Raw genomic sequence first — 19,217 nt, 5'->3', positions numbered from 1 at the left:
TATCTGGGCTAAATAAAAATGATTTAATTGGTCAAACTGTGGGATTCAGCCCCATAAACCCTCTCTTGTTGAGATTGCTCAATGCACCCATCATCTGATATCAAGTATAGTGACAGTTGGTACATACAAAAAAGAGGTCAATGGGACTTGCAACTGACTGAAGGCACAATGTATGGTGATTTTGTGTTTTCACAGTACTAAAATGTGTACACATAACTCCCATGTAGCTTAGACTTTAACGGAGTCTAATGGTGTTTACAGGCCAAGTCCTATTTATCCATTAAATGTGTCTATAGCATTGTTTGCCAGGTAATACTTATGCTTGGAAAAACAGAGGTGAAACAGTTCCAGTTTGTTTAACATGAAAAAGTATTGTTAAAAATGTTGAATTTAACTCAACAAATAAAAAGTATTCCTTGACCTTGTCCTAAGTACCTCCAGATAAAGGCAATGCAGAATGACAAGCTGTGTCCAGGCTTTATGTCCTGCTCCAGCTGGTCTACCCCATCCCAGGAACATCTGAATCACTTTCCCCAGTATTCAGAGAATGCTATGGTAATTCCTGCCACTGGGTAAGGTATTACAGCTTGATTCACATCAGTAAAACACATTTTCTTGCCTTTTTATATCTTTAAATCAAGTTTGTAACCATACATGGGAATTCGCCAGAGCAGTCACTCTATACTGCCCGACTTTCCAGCTCCCGTAACAAAGACAGTTACATTGCTGAGAACCATGCCATTCTAAAACAGTAACTTAGAATAACGGGCAGACAGTAGATGTTTTATCTCCTGAAGAAAACATTCAAACCTAATGAGTCCCCTTTAAAATAATTTGCCTTGGTGCTGCATGTTCTGCTGTAGTTTTATATACTCATCGGCCACTTCATTAGGTACACGTGTTCAATTTCTTGGTAACACAAGTTGCTAAGCAGCCAATCACATGGCAGCAACTCAATGCATTTAGGCATCTAGACATGGTGAAGACGACTTGCTGAAGTTCAAAACAAGCATCAGAATGGGGAAGAAAAGGGATTTAAGTGACTTTTGACTTTGAATGTGGCATGGTTGTAGTAGATGCCAGACGGGCTGGTCTGAGTATTTCAAAAGCTGCTGGGATTTTCACGCACAACAATCTCTAGGGTTTACAGAGAATGGTCCAAAAAAAATATCTATTGATTGGCAGTTGTGTGGACGAAAATGCCTTGTTGATGTCAGAGGAGAATGAGCAGACTGGTTTGAGATGATAGAAAAACATCAGTAACTAAAATAACCACTCATTACAACAAAGGTATGCAGAATACCATCTCTGAATGCACAACCTGTCGAACTTTGAAGCAGATGGGCCACAGCAGCAGAAGACCACTCCAGGTGCCACTACTGTCAGCTAAGAAAAGGAAACGGAGGCTATAATTTGCACAGGCAAAAATTGGACAATAGAAGAGTGGAAAAACGTTGCCTGGTCTAGATTTCAGCTGCAACATTCAGATGGTAGGGTCAGCATTTGGTGAAAACAACATGAAAGCCTGGATCTATCCTGCCTTGTATGAACAGTTCAGGCTGCTGGTGGTGGTGTAATGGTGTGGGGGATATTTTCTTGGCACACTTTGGGCCCCTTAATACCAAATGAGCATAATTTAAACACCAGGGCCTACCTGAGTATTGTTGCTGACCTTGTCCATCCCTTTATGACTACAATGTACCCATCTTCTGATAGCTACTTCCAGCAGGATAATGCACCATGTCGCAAAGCTCAAATCATCTCAAACTGGTTTCTTGAACATGACAATGAATTCACTGTACTCCAATGGCCTCCACAGTCTCCAGATCTCAATCCAATAGAGCACTCTTGGGATGTGGTGGAGCGGGAGATTTGCATCATGGATGTGTAGCCGAGAAATCCACAACAACTGTGTGATGCCATCATGTCAATATGGATTGAATGTTTCCAACACCTTGAATCTGTGCCACAAAGAATTAAGGCAGTTCTGAAGGCAAAAGCAGGTCCAATCCAGTACTAGCAAGGTGCACCTAATAAAGTGCCTGGTGAGTGTACATCCTAGCTAAACGTCATGGCACCACTACATCTATACTATATATTATGGTGTATCTGTGTGCTAACTGTCTACATTGTCGCTATACATTTATCCTTTCTTGAGTTCTTTTTGACAACATTAACTGATATATTGTGATACAGGAAATATTGATCTGATTTATTGCTTCATGTACATGAGTGTCTTTCAAGCATCGGGATAATCTAATTAAACTAGTTTTAGCCTAAAATTTTATTTTAACTGACTTAAGTGCAGAAAAATAAATAAAATACATGCTTATTATACATGCATCTCTTCATGATGAAATGTCATTTAGGTCACATACAGAGACATTAACAAGACTGTAATAGACTAATTCAGGTGCTTATGAAGAGCAATACTAGATTATCACTGCAAGACAATCTTTACAAAAGCGGACAAGCACAGGAAATGCATCTGTCATTGTACTCTAAGTTTATTAACTGTGGAAGAAAGTGGAAAACAGTTTGACTCTGGCTTATTTTAAGTGCTAAGCTAATGACTAAGTAAAACAGAAGGAAATATAATACTAACTATAATAATATGGTCACTGGTTCTGTTTCGTTTCATTTTCATATTAGTTAGTATAATGATGAATGACAAGAAACATTTCTAAAGTGTGAAAATCTGAAATGTCAATTCCTGATATATTAATGGCCTGTGTTGATCGGCTTTGTTTGCGGCAAAGTTGTTTCTCTCTATACAAGTCAATACAAGAAGCAGCTTATAAGGTGGTAAACTACAGGCATCAATGAACTCTGAATAATCAAAATCATCTCAAACTGATCCTAAATGCAAGCCAAAAGCACTGGAAAACAAACTGAACTTGCCCATCAACACTAGCCATTAGAATCCTGTAAAATATGTTGTTTTCCAAAGTAGAAAATGGTGGATGGTACTTTGTGTACCTATCTATCAATACCACATCATATTTTGTCAGTCTCTAAAGCAGGGGTGTTAAACTCAATTTCAATGCAGGCCACATTAGTATAATGGTTTCATTCAAAGGGCCGTTTGTATCTGTAAGACTATGCATGCAGAGTTCTGCAGTGCACTACATACAGAGTGCAGAGTTCAGAAGTGTGTTATGTACAGAGTGCAGGGTTCAGAAGTGTGTTATGTACAGAGTGCAGGGTTCAGAAGTGTGTTATGTACAGAGTGCCGGGTTCAGAAGTGTGTTATGTACAGAGTGCCGGGTTCAGAAGTGTGTTATGTACAGAGTGCAGGGTTCAGGACTATGCTACGTACAGAGTGCAGGGTTCAGGAGTACACTACGTACAGAGTGCAGATTTCAAGACTGTGCTACATTCTGAGTACAGGGTTTAGGGGTGCTGTAAGTATAGAATGCAGCTTACAGGAGTGTGCAGGGTTTAGGGGTGCTGTAAGTATAGAATGCAGTTAACAGGAGTGTGCTATGTACAGAGTGCAGGGTTTAGGGGTGCCCTACATATAACTTTCAGGAGTGTACTATGTACAAAGTGCAGAGTTCAGAAATTAGCTGTGTACAGAGTGCAGGGATCAGGAATGCACTACATAATGAGAGCAGAGCTTAGGGGTGTGCTATGCACAGAGTGCAGGGTTCAGATCTCTTTCATAGGCTGTCCACATCTCAGTTCCACCCTTTCTCCTTGGCTCTGACCTCAGCACCTGTTAGTAATCCAGATATGACCAGAGATGTGTGGCCTGACACAGGGAATATCAGGTTTCAGGAGTGATGTGGATAATAAAATTTATTGTGAGCTACACCAGTATACAAAAACGTACAGTGCAAACAAAACCCAAATAACCAAAAACCTTTACCCAATATATACATGTACAGCAATCAAGCATAGTCAGGCTAGCCGGGGTCATACACAGGAGATCAAGCATGGGACACAGGGATGAAGATAGGACACAGAGCGTATCACAGGTAGCAGGTAACCGGTTCAGGATAACAGAGGCTCATGGGAACAAACACCAAGGCACTGATTGCAGGCCTGGTTACTGTTTAAGTACACCCCCTGCAATCAGCCTCAGGTGATGGCTTGATTGCAGGAGGTGAGATCCTGGCTGCTGAAAGGCACCTACTGGTAAGTCCCAGTACTGCAGCCCATAGAGTAGGTGAGCCACAGCACCACCAGCAGAGAGCCCTTTCCTGACAGCACCACTATCCCCCTCCTCTGCACACATTTACCTCCACAGCCCTCATCTCTCCCCCCAAAAAAGCTTCCTTGCATCTCACCTATCCGGCCTGGCACTAGTACCTCCCGGCAGTGCAGGTGTCTCCGCCTCTCTCTCTCTCGCAGGGATATCATTGGTCTGCATTTGTCCCTGCCATACCCGACCATGAATGTGTTTAAAGAATATAATTCTTCACTATAGAATTATTCAGGGTTTCTGGAGTATGTGGATTATGGTAATAGGGGCAGGGACTGAAAGCGTGCTCATTTAGTCTAAGGGAACATAAAAACCATTTCACTTACCCAATCCTCCTCTCCCCTCACATACGATGCTCCCCCATTCTAGGTAGTGGACTGTCCCTCAGGGTCCTCACATCTGACACAGGGTTATGGATTCTGCATTAGTTTTGATGACGTCAGGGCCTTAGGCTGCCGGAGAAGATGTGGGAAGAGGCTGCAGGGACACAGTGGTGCCTGCCGGAGTGGAAGTTCGGGTAAGTAATTCTACTTTTCCATGACCCCTAGACCTAATCAAGCAGTAAACTCTTGCAGTGCAAGTACAGCCCCACTACAAGGTAGAATTTTCAGGTTTTCTGGAATTCAGCTTTAACTGACTAAGCTGAAGATAAATGCTGATGGGTTACCATGCAAACTTACACAAGATTGTGTCTGCATCAGTTTTGATAAATCCCTCCTCTGTGTCTTCATTTACTAAAGACTTTTTTGACATACTTTTTGCTTTAAAAACTGAAACGGCAAGACCCATTTGATTCAAGATGTTTGGAGCTTCATCTTTCAACACATGGTTACCATTTCTAAAATATTAGGTAAAAGTCTTACAAAAATAAAGTTCTTGACCCCTGTTTGCCTAAGAATAACTACACCTTTGGCAATACATGTAATAGCTGATGAAGTCAAGTAGCTAACCAGTAACACTGCTGATGGACTTGTTGTCAGGAATGGACTCGCCAGTGGTGGTGGGACTCACCTGCCTTGTGGGCTGCAGTACCAGGGCTGGCCAGCGGGTGCTCTCAGCAACCAGAGGCTCACTCCTGCAATGAGCCATCACCTGAGGCTGATTGCAGCAGGTGTATTTAAGGAATGGCCAGGCCTGTGATCAGGGCCTTGGTGTAATGTTTCCCATGAGCCCCTGTACCTGCATCCTGTCTGCTTCCTGCTTGATTCCTGATTCTGCTTGATCCTGACTCTGAGTGAACTCCGCCTGTCCTGACCTCGGCTATTCCTGACCACTCTTCCGCTCTCTCCTGGTACCCTGTTTGCCCGTTTGCTACCGACCCGGCCTGCCCGTTTGCTACCGACCCGGCCTGCCCGTTTGCTACCGACCCGGCCTGCCCGACTACGTTGATTTGTATATATGGTTATCTGTTGGAGTTTGGGTTGTTTGCACTGTGTTATGTTTACCTTGCACTGCGTTTGTGTTGTTTAGTCTTAATAAATTGTCTTATTTACACTATACCTGAAGCCTGCGTTTCCCTGTGTCAGTCCACACATTTCTGGTCATACCCGGATCCCTAACACTTGTAATGCACTACACCAATTTCGGATGCTATTTTTTGACATTATATTTTCTGTGCTGTAGTATGAACCATAAACCCTTGAAGGAGCTCCACATTAAACCAATGTCCTCACTAGGTAAATAAAATAATAAGTTTGCAATGCTAATGTGTAGGGCTATCAAATGCATACTGGATGGATAATGGAACTCAACCCCATTTGTGTGATCAGCTTTTACTAATAAAATTTGGTGATTGAACAATATGGAATATTAAGTCTATGCCCATAACTTTGAATGATATATTTTTGCTAACAAAGAGAAAATCTTGGCAGATGGCTTTTTACATAGGAAAGCCTCTCAATACTTACACTCTACAAAATTACTTCCTCATATCTTAGCCAAAGGGCATTTTGTGACAAGTTAACATCTTAGTACTCAATTATCTGCTACTGCTACAAACCAACATGAGAAAACTCAATTTGGCAGCATCAAGGACACAAGCACCCAGTGATGCTCCTCAAGCCTTAAGATTCTTTCCAAAGACTGTTTGCAGTACTTGCATAAAAGCTTTTCAGTATCTCTATAGTTGGCAAGAACTGACACTGGAACTATGGTTTGAAAAATCTCTTTATTGAATATTTTGCATAAGATGTAGCGCTGCTTAAAAGTTAAAGTTGCTGAACAAAATAGTAATAGCCACATTAGCATTCTATTGTAGCAATGTATTTTTGGTAACATTTTACAAATCTGTCTTTCACATAATTAAGCTTTTGCCTGTTAACAGATCTTTCATTGTTTTCAACAAAAACTATGTCCATGTCTAGACCTTTGGTTCAGTTAATACTTGTAGAAAGATGGTCAGGAACTAACTTATCTCCTTAACAGCAGGCTTCCATAGTAAAGGGAGCAACTGAAGAATACCTTAAAAATGGTAATACCTTTTGAGACATGCGGAGGACATTTTGAAACTTTTTGACATGTCGAAATATACAAGTATTGAAAATATTATTTTAGGTTGTATACTGTGGAAATTATTATGTTTTAACCAAATTTGCATTCACAGATTGTATTAATGTACACAAATTCTGCAATTCACATTTGTTTTATTTAATAATGCCTGTATTAAACAGTCTGCTGCAATTTGAATGAAAGTAATATCAGTATTTAAAGCATTTTCAGCAGCTGATGTAAGCATTTACTGAGTATGCGGCTTCTTTATATTTTGAACCTTCCAGTTTAAGCTGGTGCCATGATCACTGCCTCAGGGTTCCTGTTTCAGGGTGGCTCCTTTCACTCAAAGCATCCTATGGAGCCACCCTTGCATGCAGGGACTAGAGTTGTATCTTCTTACACTGTGTGCATCAATAGAAACACACAGCCCTGTAGTCTAGGCAAAGCATTCCCTTGTTCCCCTCCCCCCTCTAAACTAACAGACTGTTTCAATACTGCACTGTCCACTGTTTACTCTTTCTTGTGAAGGCCAGAAGTTTAGGGAAGCAGCACTGAGAGAGCAAGAACTAGCAGCAAAGTTATAGACTGCCAGTGCTTTAACAAATAGTTTGCTGGAAAATGTTTATTTTGCTTTGGTTCATATGTAAAACTAAAAAAAGCTGAGGATTTAATACCACTTTATTTACACACCATCAAACACAAACAATTTATATTAATTAGCAAATTGAAAGTTTCGATTTCTTGTTTCTTTGAATAAAATGCATCCTTTTTTCCTGATTGCAAATACCTTATTCCTGTTATGTTTTCACATTTTTAGGTCTAATCACTGCATGTAATAATTGCTTACAATCATGGCACTCAGTGGTGCATTTAAGGCAGTCACTAAAACTCCGGGGCTAATCATTTGGAGAATTGAGGTAAGAAGAGGTGAGGTAGAAGTGTTTACATTACAATAATCCAATGAAATAGTTCTGTAACACGTATTTTTGAAAACTTCCTAATTTAGCAAAGTTGCATTATTTCCCATTAACAATTTTGCATATGCAAATTTTGTTACAGTAATCTTATAATCTTGCTGCTGGATGCAGAATGGCTCAGGAAAAAGTCGTGTTCTCCCTTCACAAACATTTCTGTTTGTATTGAGACACCAGAGAAACCAGCACAAATAAACATGATACCAGGCTCACAGTATATGCTGAACACACCAGTTCTGGAAAAACTTCAGTCCTCCAAAACAACATCCATATAAATACATAATATAATACCCTTTTTATAAATCTCCTGGCAAGTATAGGAAGTGTTGCTGGAATCCCCCATATCTGCTGACATTTATCTGATGGTGATGTGCTTCTGGTGAATACCAAAAAGAAATAAAAGTCATTGCTCAGAGCAAAAATATCAGCTTGCAAAAAAAGTCAATGTACAAAACCCCCTAGGTAAGTATGTGTAAAGTGCAGCGCCAAAAATAAATGGTACGTAAAGTGTGCATATGATGCAAATAAATAAAATGTTCAATTTATAATAAATAAATCAAGTGATTCATAAAACCATCAAGTGAATCCAAATTGTGATAAAAGAATCAATTAAGAGTCCATAACTCAATAAATAGATAAATACAAAGTCCATCAATTCCTTACTAATATAAATAATTTAAACGTTCCACCAATTCATAAATATGTCTGTGCAAAAACTTTCACCACTTTATCCGTGGACTATCAAATCATTCAGTGACTTTCAGATCGTGCACATCCCCAAAACCATCACCAACACTCCCCACTCACCAGAGAGTATAGGTGCGCAATATGACCAGAGCCAGACAACATTATCATAGTGCAGTATTTTATTTATAAAAGCCCACATAGACATTTCAGCATGAAACTTTCATTAAAATCCAATCCAAAGCAAACAAAGTGAAAGCTGTTGGCACTAACAAATATGGCCACCACTTGAGCTTAATGTGTAGGCTTGACATCAGCACTCAAGGCTTCTCCAAACGTGTTTCATGCCATGGCACGTCTTCAGGGGTCCCATATTTGTAAGTGCTGACAGCTTTTACTTTCTGTTTGCTTCGGATTGGATTTTAATGAATGATTCATACTGGAGTTTGTATGTGGACCATTTATAAATAAAATACTGCACTATGGTCTGTGAGCACTTCTTATACAGCCACGATATCCAGTTGTTGCCCCCAATGGTGGAGCCATGTAAAGTGGGTTACTGCCTTAAGGGGACCAATACCTACAGAGGAGAAATGGATCCTACCTTGGTTGATTCATAAAGTGCTTTAGTGCACGATCTGGAAGTCACTGAATGATTTGATTGTCCATGGATAAAATTGTGGAAGTTTTTGCAAAGACATATTTATGAATTGGTGGAACATTTAAATTATTTATATTAGTAAGGAATTGATGGACTTTTTATTTATCTATTTATTGATTTATGGTCTCTTTATTGATTTTTTGTATCACAGTTTGGATTCACATGATGGTTTTGTGAATTTTCACTTGATTTATTTATTATAATCTGAAAGTTTCATTTATTTGCATCATTTGTACACTTTATGTATAATTTATTTTTGGCACTGCACTTTACACATACTATTTGTGAATGTTTAGCCCAATAAATATGCCTATAGAGCTCTCCATAGTGCTGAAACTGTGCTTCTAAACAGGTGCAATGTTTGAAAGATTAATACTTCCATTTTATTTTTATATTTTAAAAGAAGTACAAAAATGGGCATGCGCCAACGTCTTCATTTATATGAGCACAGGATACCAGGTAGCATGCAGGCTGGTGTACCAGTAAGTATATGGCTCATGTGTATACCAGTCCCCATGCCCTTGAGGACCAAGTACTAGGCACCAGAGGTGTAGAAGAGCCTATTGCCCATCACAATATTGTTGCGTTGGGAGGAATACTCCTTTTTTGAGATCCCTTACAAAGTCCCTGTAAGTATGCAAGCTGATACTAGAATGATCTCATATGTAAGCCCTTCTAACAAACTAACATGAACAACCTTCAAACAAATGAAGCCCCTCTCTAGTATTCCACATGCAGCATGACTACTTTACTCTTACTTGTAATTACCACATTCATTTATTTAGGTGCCTTTGCCAAAATTCTGTCTGAACGCTTCTGTGCTGCCTTAGATCCTCTCTCAGTTTGGCCCAATCAGGCGAACATTAAAATGTATATAAAGTCAATTAACTTTTTCTAGTTTTTTGTAGAGTTGGTAAGGGTTACACCCCTTGTCAAGTTTCTATTGTTGTCTGTGGGCTTATTTCACTAAAGAATATCTCATCAGATATTTGTATCACGTGACACATTTTCCCCAAATATCTCATGATATAATGAAAAAGTCAATTCACTATCACCTTCTGAGATATTTACCTCAAAAAACAAAAACGTTTGGTAAATGTCTCATAAAACAGCATTAATGTCGATTCACTAAAGGAAATAAATAAATTCACGAGTTAAATAAGTAGTGTTTCAGACATGAGGTATTTAAGGAATGTAAAAATAGATTAGCCAATGTGGAGTAGTCTCTACCTTTTTGGACCAGTTTCTCAACAGTAATGCATAGAAACCTAAATATGGAAAATCACGAAATAACTGGGATTGATTAACTTAAATAAACTAAAGGCAAACCTTTTTAGGTTTTGAATAGAGTGGATAAGTATTAGAACCCCTGTCAGGTTTTTATTGCTGTCTGTGCCCTCATTAGGGATATTCACCCTCTCTATTTGTCCTGTTTACTATTATCATTGAAAGTAAAAAAAAAAAACACATTTTGGGAAGGCCCCAGGACAGTAATAGAGGGTAAATCTTGCAATGCAGACATTGGTTCTGGGGGTCCTCAAGGGATTATTTTAAAACGTAGGGATTTCCTCTCACTTCCTGTTTTGGCTATGGGACAAGACGTGAAGGGAAATCTCCCCAATGACAATATTGTCCTATTTTATTGGTGGAAGAAGGGTATTTACAGTTGCAAGAAAAAGTATGTGAACCCCTTGGGATTACGTGGAGTTTTGCATGAATTGGGCATAAAATGTGCTCTGAACGTCATCTAAGTCACAACAATAGAAGAACACAGTCTGCTGAACATAATACTACACAAATATTAGATGTTGCCATGGTTTAATTGCACATAACATGTAAACACTCGCAGTGCAGGGCTGTATGTTTGAGTCGAATGTTAGTTTAATGCAAACATCAGCTGTTCGCATGTTCCACAATGCCCTGCGCCCTGACAAAGGGGTGACCCCGCCCCCTTGTGACGTCATCGCACTATTTAAGAACTGTCATCCTGGTGCAGCTGTCAGGATTTTTTTCTTTTTTTGGGTCGGCAGTGGTGGCGGGCATTGTAAATGATGTTGGATTGACTTCGAGGGACATTTTTAACATTTTTGTTTTTAATAAAGAACTGGTCAAAGACTGTCTCCTGTCATTTTTACACTACGCTTTTTTTTTTGTGAATGGGTAGCAGTACCAAGTACCCCATACTCATTCACATAGAGGTGGGGCCGAGATCTGGGGGCCCCCTTGTTAAAGGGGTTTTCAGATTCCGATAAGCACCCTGCTCACAGACCCCCACAACCACTGGCCAAGGTTGTGGAGAAAATGCCCTTGTCCCCATCAACATGGGGACAAGGTGCTCTGGAGGGGAGCTCCCCTGCCCCGAAGCACCCCCCCATGTTGAGGGCATGTGGCCTAGTATGGTTCAGGAGGGGGGGCTGGTCCTCCCCTTTCCTTACCTGCCAGGCTGCATGCTTGGATAACGTCTGATATGGATTTTGTGGGGGACCCCCATACCATTTTTTGTTAAATTTTGGGGTTCCCCTCAAAATCCATACCAGACCCGAAGGGCTTGGTATGGATAGGGGGACCCCAAGTGTTTTTTTAATCACCCCGCTGACAGCTGAAACAATAAAGAAAGTGCTTAGTAACTGTGCTAAGATGCGGTAAGATACCACTTAGTGAATTGTCCATTCTGTTCAAAGTTTGCGGTCAAACTTTCATTATGTTTGAATGTTCTACCGCGAACCAAACAGTAGAGTGTTCGGCCCATCACTAATATGTGTGTGATTTTTTTATACTATTTTCATTCAATATTTGACATTTATAAAGATATTTTGTATATACCTAATTTAACATAGTTGTTTTTGATATATCACGTGTGTTCTGTGAAAGCAGCTTCCATATGCTGCAGGGACCGCACTGACTTAGTGAGTTGACATATTTCTACGGTTTAAACCATTTCACCTCTTTATTACCAATAAAAACTGACAGGTGTTCTAATCCTTCTCCACTGTATCCATCCCACTGGATATTACGTCATGAGATAAAATACTGCATGGTTTCATGGGATAAATACCTCACATTTTGATGAAAGAAGAGCTTTATTTTAGTAGTGTTTTTTTGTAAATTGCAAAAAAATGTGTTTTGAAAAACACTATGGGGTATTTTATCTCAAATTTTAAAGAGGAAAATTACTCTTCATGAATTGAGCCCCGTATTCTGCTGGGGATATTCACCCTCGATTTCCTGTTTCAATATTTTTATTAGGAAAGTTCTGTTTTTAAGAATATAACAAGTTCAAAATACGCCCTCGCGGGGGCAGAGCAGAACAATAACACATAAACAGAGACATCCTGCTGACTTGTAGTAGTCAAATAACGAAATGTCCAATGACATCAAGAAGGGACGGCAAAAAGCCAAACCAAATAGCAACAGTAAGCCAACATAATTCACCCTCTCTTTTTGTCATGGTGGCCATAGTCACCAAGAAAATGAAATCCAATCATTCTGAGTTGCCAGAAAAGGTGAAGAAAACCCATAATATGGACACTCTTTCCAGTGACAACTCTCTAGGAGTGGATTTTTTTTTGGGGAAACAGCCAAAAATAAACTGGGTGGTTAACCCTTCCTCCCATCATTCTATGTAAAACTGAAAAAATGTTTTGGCTTAACACACGCTTTTATTAATTCATGACAGCGGTAAGGATTGAGACATGTAGACATCCTGTCAAAGTGAACATTTTTATCTCTACTTCATTCTTTAGCAAATGGACCTTGTGCTGGTGCCACAGAAAGCCCATGGAAACTTCTTTGAGGGAGACTGCTACCTCTTACTGTATGTAAGTGCCTGTATGATAAGTGTCTATACAATATACAGAACTGTCCTTGGCTTTTGTGCTGGGCAGGGATAAGAAGTAAAGCATAACCTTTTTATACACAAATGAACAAGAAGTCGATATGAACAAAAGGAGAGGCTCAAGGTAAGTAAACACTATATCATGCCAACAAAGCTCTTACCCAGCGGTCACAATCCTGGGAAAAAGCAAGGCTGAAACATAATGTTGTCCTAATGCAAGTGCATGACATTTTTTTCTGCCAAATTATGTTTCTTCCTATTTCACTGTAATGAATACTTTTGTCTTTCAAAATAAGAAAATGAAACATTCATTGATTTTTTTTTTCTTGCATTTATAGACAAAAAAATCTGGCAACAACCTGCTTTATGATATCCACTACTGGATTGGTAATGATTCTTCTCAAGATGAGCAGGGGTCAGCAGCCATATACACCATCCAACTGGATGACTATCTGGGAGGAGGCCCAGTGCAGCATAGAGAAGTGCAAGGATATGAATCAGAGTCCTTCAAAGGGTACTTCAAGCAGGGAGTCATGTAAGTACAATCGGCACCAGGGCTTGGTGGAATTAATAAATTATGTTAAGTTCAGTATACAGAATTTAGCACTCTGTACTCAATTTTAACTTTTTTTTTCTACTTCTAGTAAGAAAAGACGTGTTAGGAGGAGTGTGGGGATTTCCCTAGGAAGGTCTCCCAAAATCAGGGATCTTTAGATGTGTATAGTTCCCACTTTTACTTACCTCCTATCACATACTTTGTTAGCTTTTATGTCTACCACCATACACGTATGGCTGATGTAAGCATACATTTTTAGAAGGACAAAATGACACCATACCCATTTTCACTATGAAATTAACTTAAAAACTACCAATAACAGTGACAACTATTGTTTTAGAATGCTGGTATGTGTTACTGCAAAAAAAGCCTGCAAAAATTAAAATATATTTAAAGTCAAATGTAGCACTACCCCTGCAGGGGCTCCTAATTTTACTTGGTCCATCCCCAAATAGTACAGTGGCCATCAGCCACCCAAGCAACAGTTCATTCACTCTGGCTGCTATAAACTGTCTAGTCTTGTCTTTTGTAATTTATTGCTGATAAAGCTTGTAACAGGAGAGGAGTTAGGGGCATGGGATACTCCAATATATTTAGCACATAACAGTTGGAGGACAGTCTTTCCCCTGTGTCTGAACTCTCCACAGTAGACCATGAGGTGGCATTCTGATCAGGCTAAAACCTCACGGCTGGGACTATAAGGCAAGTCTCTTTGATATACAGCATATGAAGACAAGAAACTCGGTTTTGGAGAGGTTCGGTTTGGGGAGGTGGAGCGGCGTCCGGTCTGATGTGTCGCTCAGTGGGTGTGTGGTTCGGGCAGAGACTGAGGGGGTGGGGGGTTGAGAGGGGTTGGGCTCCGTTTCCTCCACCCCCCTCTTCCAACCCCTCCACTGGCTTCTGATTGCGCAACAGATCAAATTCAAAATCCTAACACTGACGTACAAAGCTGTCCACCATACTGCCCCGAACTACATCACTGACCTAATATCCAAGTACCGCCCAGCACGCACACTCCGCTCCTCACAAGACCTCCTTCTCTCTAGTTCCCTGGTCTCCTCCTCCCATGCCCGCCTCCAGGACTTCTCCAGGGTGTCACCCATCCTCTGGAACTCCCTGCCCCAACCCATCAGATTATCACCTACTCTCCTCTCCTTTAGGCGCACCCTGAAAACCCATCTCTTCAGGGAAGCCTACCCCACCCCCTGCTAACTTGCCGACCTCCTCCACTCTTCCTACCACTCCATCCCCCACAGCTATCTCCTCCTGTACCACTATCCCCTCCCTCCTAGATTGTAAGCTCGAAAGAGCAGGGCCCTCAATCCCCTCATGTTTTGCATTGTATTGGTATTGTTCTGTCACATGTTATGTCCCCCTTTGTAATGTACAGCACTGAGTGAACTATTGGCGCTTTATAAATACTGTATAATAATAATCTTCTCCTAAGCACTTGTTGAGAAATTTGACAGTCTAAGGCAGGGGTGTCAAACTGGAGGCCCTCCTGCTGTTGCAAAACTACAAGTCCCATCATGCCTCTGCTCTTGGGAGTCATGCTTGTAACTGTCAATCTTGCAATGCCTCATGGGATTTATAGTTTGGCAACAGCTGGAGGGCCGCCAGTTTGACACCCGTGGTCTAAGGTCTCACAGCTGAAGACTAGAGGCCAGTCTCAATAACAGGCAATCTTCTCTTTAGTAATTGTGGAAACTGAACAGTCTAAGGCCTCACAGCTGAAGACCATGAGGCCATTCCCTTTGACAAGCAATCTTGTTTTGGAGATAGTGATGAGAATTCCAACATTTTACTGTTGTCACCAGAATAGGAGGTGAGGGTAAATCTTCAATGTTGTGTCTTCAAAAAAAAATCTCCCATAACGAGACACAAACAGCAAAAAAAACACTTGTGGTGTTTCATGAAATAAAATCCAGATTTATAAGCAATAAAGTCTTTCGTACAATATAGAAGAGATATAAACCACAGTCATATATAGCGTTTACTCAGCACTCCAAAACTGTAAGCCAGTGTCCATTGTCAACATAGAAATAGATATCCAGGAGAGTGATGATGGGTGTACAGATCCAAGGAACTCCCCCGCAGCTCCTGGAAGGGAACTGGGAAGGATCCACCCATGTGTATATGAAAAAGAACACGAAGGGCGCTGGGGTTAGTACGATCAATGAATCAACACTTTTTTTAAACAAAGCACACTTACAGTTTAAAAGCTAAAATCCAGCTAAATGGCAGCCAGGAGGGTAAAACATTGACATCCTATGCAGGGCTGATCAAACAACAGCACATGGATGCCCCAGAACACCACCAGAAGTGAAAGGACCAAGATGGGTGGGCCTGTTTCAGGGGCACCTTCCCTTTGTCAAGCTTGACATTCCATGGCTCTGCTTGCAGCCACACACGCTGTCCCTCCTTTCTCTTCTGGTGGTCTTTTGGGGCTTCCACATGCTGTTTGCACAGGATGTTGATGTGTTTTCCCCTCCTGGCTGCTGTTAATACTGGATTTTCACTTTTTAAGTGTGCTTTATTAAAGAAAGTGTTGCCTCTTTTATCCTACTAACCCCAGCACAATGTCTTTGTGTTCCTTTTTATAAAGGCTTTCAGAAGAAGACAATTTCATGAAAAAAAAACCCAAAAATGTGCATTTTGCTGTGGTTCTGCCAGATATACCAGCTTGTGTGGAGCCCGAGCTGCTGGTAGATGCTATGGAATATGAAGGCTGCAGTGAACATATGGAGTGGGTCAGATCTCAGCATGTACATGAATACATAGTCTTGTCTTCTTGTGCCTTTTTGTGAGGTTTTACATTCATGCCGTATGTTTTTATGCTTGAGAAAATGCAGATAGCATGTGCTTGTGAGCATATTAACAGCTGTAGCTGTGGCACACCAAAGGCAAATCACAATAAGCCCCGGTTTAGATATATGCAAATTGGATGCATTTTGAACCACATCCAATTCTCATGACATGTGAACCAGTAGCTTTTTCTATTGAGCCAGTTCACATATGTCCGAGCCGGCCAATGTGTGATTTTTCAGTCAGGTTCAGGTGTGATTTCCAATGTCATAAACTTTAACAATTTGCACCTGAATTGCACCTGAACCGCTGACCAAAGTCACACTGACCGAACGGGGCTTGAAATTGAGCTGCAAACCAGCCCTGCACATATGTGAACCCAGGCTGAGTTTGTGGAACACCTCATACTCTCAGCTGTACACAAGACCTCAGCCATAGAGGGGTACATCATTTCATCTGGTGGCTTCCAGTGCCCACAGTAACGATTGGACAATATTACAATTTACACAGTTATGGTTTTCATTGACTTAAAGTGACACTAAACTCTGGTTTACAAAACTTATATTCAAGTAAAACTGTATTGTCACTTGCCCTCAGCCTCTTCCAAATTCCTTTTTTTCTTTTGCTGCTGTGGTCTGACTTACTGTTAGAAGGTGGCTACATTCGTTCTCCTTGGTCACACTATATTAACCTTGCAGAATGAAATGAAAACGAGAAGCGCACCAACCTTGCGCATTACCTCAGTAACCAAAATTTATTAATTGTAAAAAATATACTCACAAACAGCGAATAAAATCAGGCATGTAAGTCCTCACAGGGACTTGAAGATAACATGAGTCCCATCAGGGGAGTGGGTGTTCAGTACAGCTGACGCGTTTCGAAGGGGGTCCCTTCTTCCTCAGAGCTAGCAGAAAAAGCAATATGAAACAATTTCATAAAAAATAGATTACAGAATCATTAAGTAGTAGGTGTGTATGGATTTTTTTGAGAATAATAATATTTTTTAGTGTCCCTTTAAAAATATTGGATTGTCAAAATAGTGCAGTAAGGTTTTCTAGTTTTCACTGTGCAGACGTTTATTATAAAATGTTCAGTACACTATAATTCTTTGTGATCTGATTATTCATAGTGGATTTCTGGATCTAGAGTTGTTCTTTACTTTTTCAGTTACAAGAAAGGTGGCGTGGCATCTGGTATGAAACATGTGGATACTAACACATATGATGTGAAGAGGCTGCTTCATGTTAAGGGCAAACGGAATGTCACAGCTACCGAGGTAATACTCAGCGCCTACAGATAACTGCGGCAATCCATCAGCTGCTCCTTTTGACTTTGTAACATGAATTTTTTGCACATACACTCACCGAAATTTAATAGGTACACCTTTTCAATTGCTTGGTAACACAAATTGCTAATCAGCCAATCACATAGCAGCATTTAGGCATCTAGACGTGGTGAAGACGACATGTTGAAGTTCAAACTGAGCATCAGAATGGGGAAGAAAGGGGATTTAAGTGACTTCGACCGTGGTGTGGCTTTTGTTGCAAGACGGGCTGGTCTGAGCACTTCAAAAACTGCTGATCTACTGGGATTTTCATACACAACCATCTCTAGATTTTACAGAGAATGGTCAGAAAAAGAGAAAATATCCAATAAGTGGCAGTTTTGTGGATGAAAATGCCTTGTGGATGTCAGAGCTTAGAGGAGAATGGGCAGACTGGTTCAAGATGATAGAAAGGCAACAGTAACTCATGTCAATATGGACCAAAATCTCTGAGAAATGTTTCCAACACCTTGTTGAATCTATGCCACGAAGAATTAAGGCAGTTCTGAAGGCAAAAGTGGGTCCAACCCGGTACTAGTACGGTGTACCTAATAAAGTGGCCGGTGAGTGTATGTGCATTAAAATAGTAGAAACTGGACATAGACCCTGGAATTCATAAAGAGTATCGTGGACATTGTTCTGAAATGTTTCTCGTGCTAGTGCGACAAATGTCAGATTCATGTACAAATGTCAGATTCATGTACAAATGTCAGATTCATGTACATGTACACATTAAGATGTATATGAATCTATCATAGAGCTGATAGAACTGCTGCGAACATCTCACCTGCGAAGTGCCAAAGTTTTACAGACAAACTACTGTACTTAGAACTTAGGAGTGATTTGGGAGAGTAATGGAAATCAAAGGTCAGTTAACTCAAAGTGGACCTTCACTCTAAATTTGGTCTTTTTTTCTCTGCAACCCTTACCACTTCACAGGCTTAAAAAGCTATTTTTTTTCCTTCCCCAGCCCGGCCTTTCACCGCTATCCCCACCTAGGTGATAACGATGTGTCCCTGCTCCCATAGCCTCCTGAAATCTCCCTGTCCTATATCCCAGGAAGATGCAGGAGCAAAGATACAGAACGGCTGTAGGGTGGAGCTGCATCTGGCAATGGGGACCGGCTGTCTGAACCCAGAAAAGACAGTTGGGCTCCCAATGGCAAAATAAGATGGCAGCACAGGATCCAGCATGTGGTAGAGGTACAGTAGATTGCAGCAAGACAATGCTGGATTCACTGGGCAGTGAATCGAAGACAATACTGTGATGTTTTACATATTTGAAATATGACTGCAAGAGCCATCAGTAACCAAAATGTTGCTGTAATAGGCCTTTTCCCCATATAACATGCATAGTATGGTAGTCAATTTTCCATATATCATACATAGTATGCGTGGTCATGACTATATACCATATGTCCAAGGGGACAATTTACATTTTGTAGCGTGTTAATGTCGCTGCGGGTGGTAATCACATACAAGAAATCTTACAGCCTGGTTGCACTGAAGTTGATCCATGGATCAACTTCAGCACAAACATTCTGCCCATAGATGGATCGAATCTCAGACGGTTCCTGCTGAACTGGCCGAGATTTGGTCTATCTATTTAAAAAGGTGCGTATTTTGCTGAAATTTAATGTAGGCAAGACAACTGGCAGCATACACGGAATTAATTTGATAGT

At 40.6% G+C, this 19,217-nt stretch overlaps 1 protein-coding gene across 2 annotated transcripts in view; it reads left to right on the top strand.

Moving 5' to 3' along the window:
- Window positions 1-19,217, top strand: part of AVIL (advillin) — a 95,339-nt gene that overhangs the window by 45,872 nt on the left and 30,250 nt on the right. For both annotated transcript variants that reach the window (XM_089692800.1, XM_089692802.1), the window contains exons 2-5: window positions 7,515-7,614; window positions 12,760-12,834; window positions 13,190-13,386; window positions 17,380-17,488. In XM_089692800.1, coding sequence (XP_089548926.1) covers window positions 7,549-7,614; window positions 12,760-12,834; window positions 13,190-13,386; window positions 17,380-17,488 — 447 coding nt within the window. In that variant the 5' untranslated portion in view covers window positions 7,515-7,548. The remainder of the gene's footprint in view (window positions 1-7,514; window positions 7,615-12,759; window positions 12,835-13,189; window positions 13,387-17,379; window positions 17,489-19,217) is intronic.

This window comes from Staurois parvus, unplaced genomic scaffold (genome assembly GCF_062004578.1).
Source record: "Staurois parvus isolate SC_StPar_1 unplaced genomic scaffold, SC_StPar_1.0 ptg000023l, whole genome shotgun sequence".
NCBI classification, from domain to species: domain Eukaryota; kingdom Metazoa; phylum Chordata; class Amphibia; order Anura; family Ranidae; genus Staurois; species Staurois parvus.
Note: the sequence above shows the minus strand (reverse complement) of the source record. Positions and strands in the feature narration are given on the sequence as shown.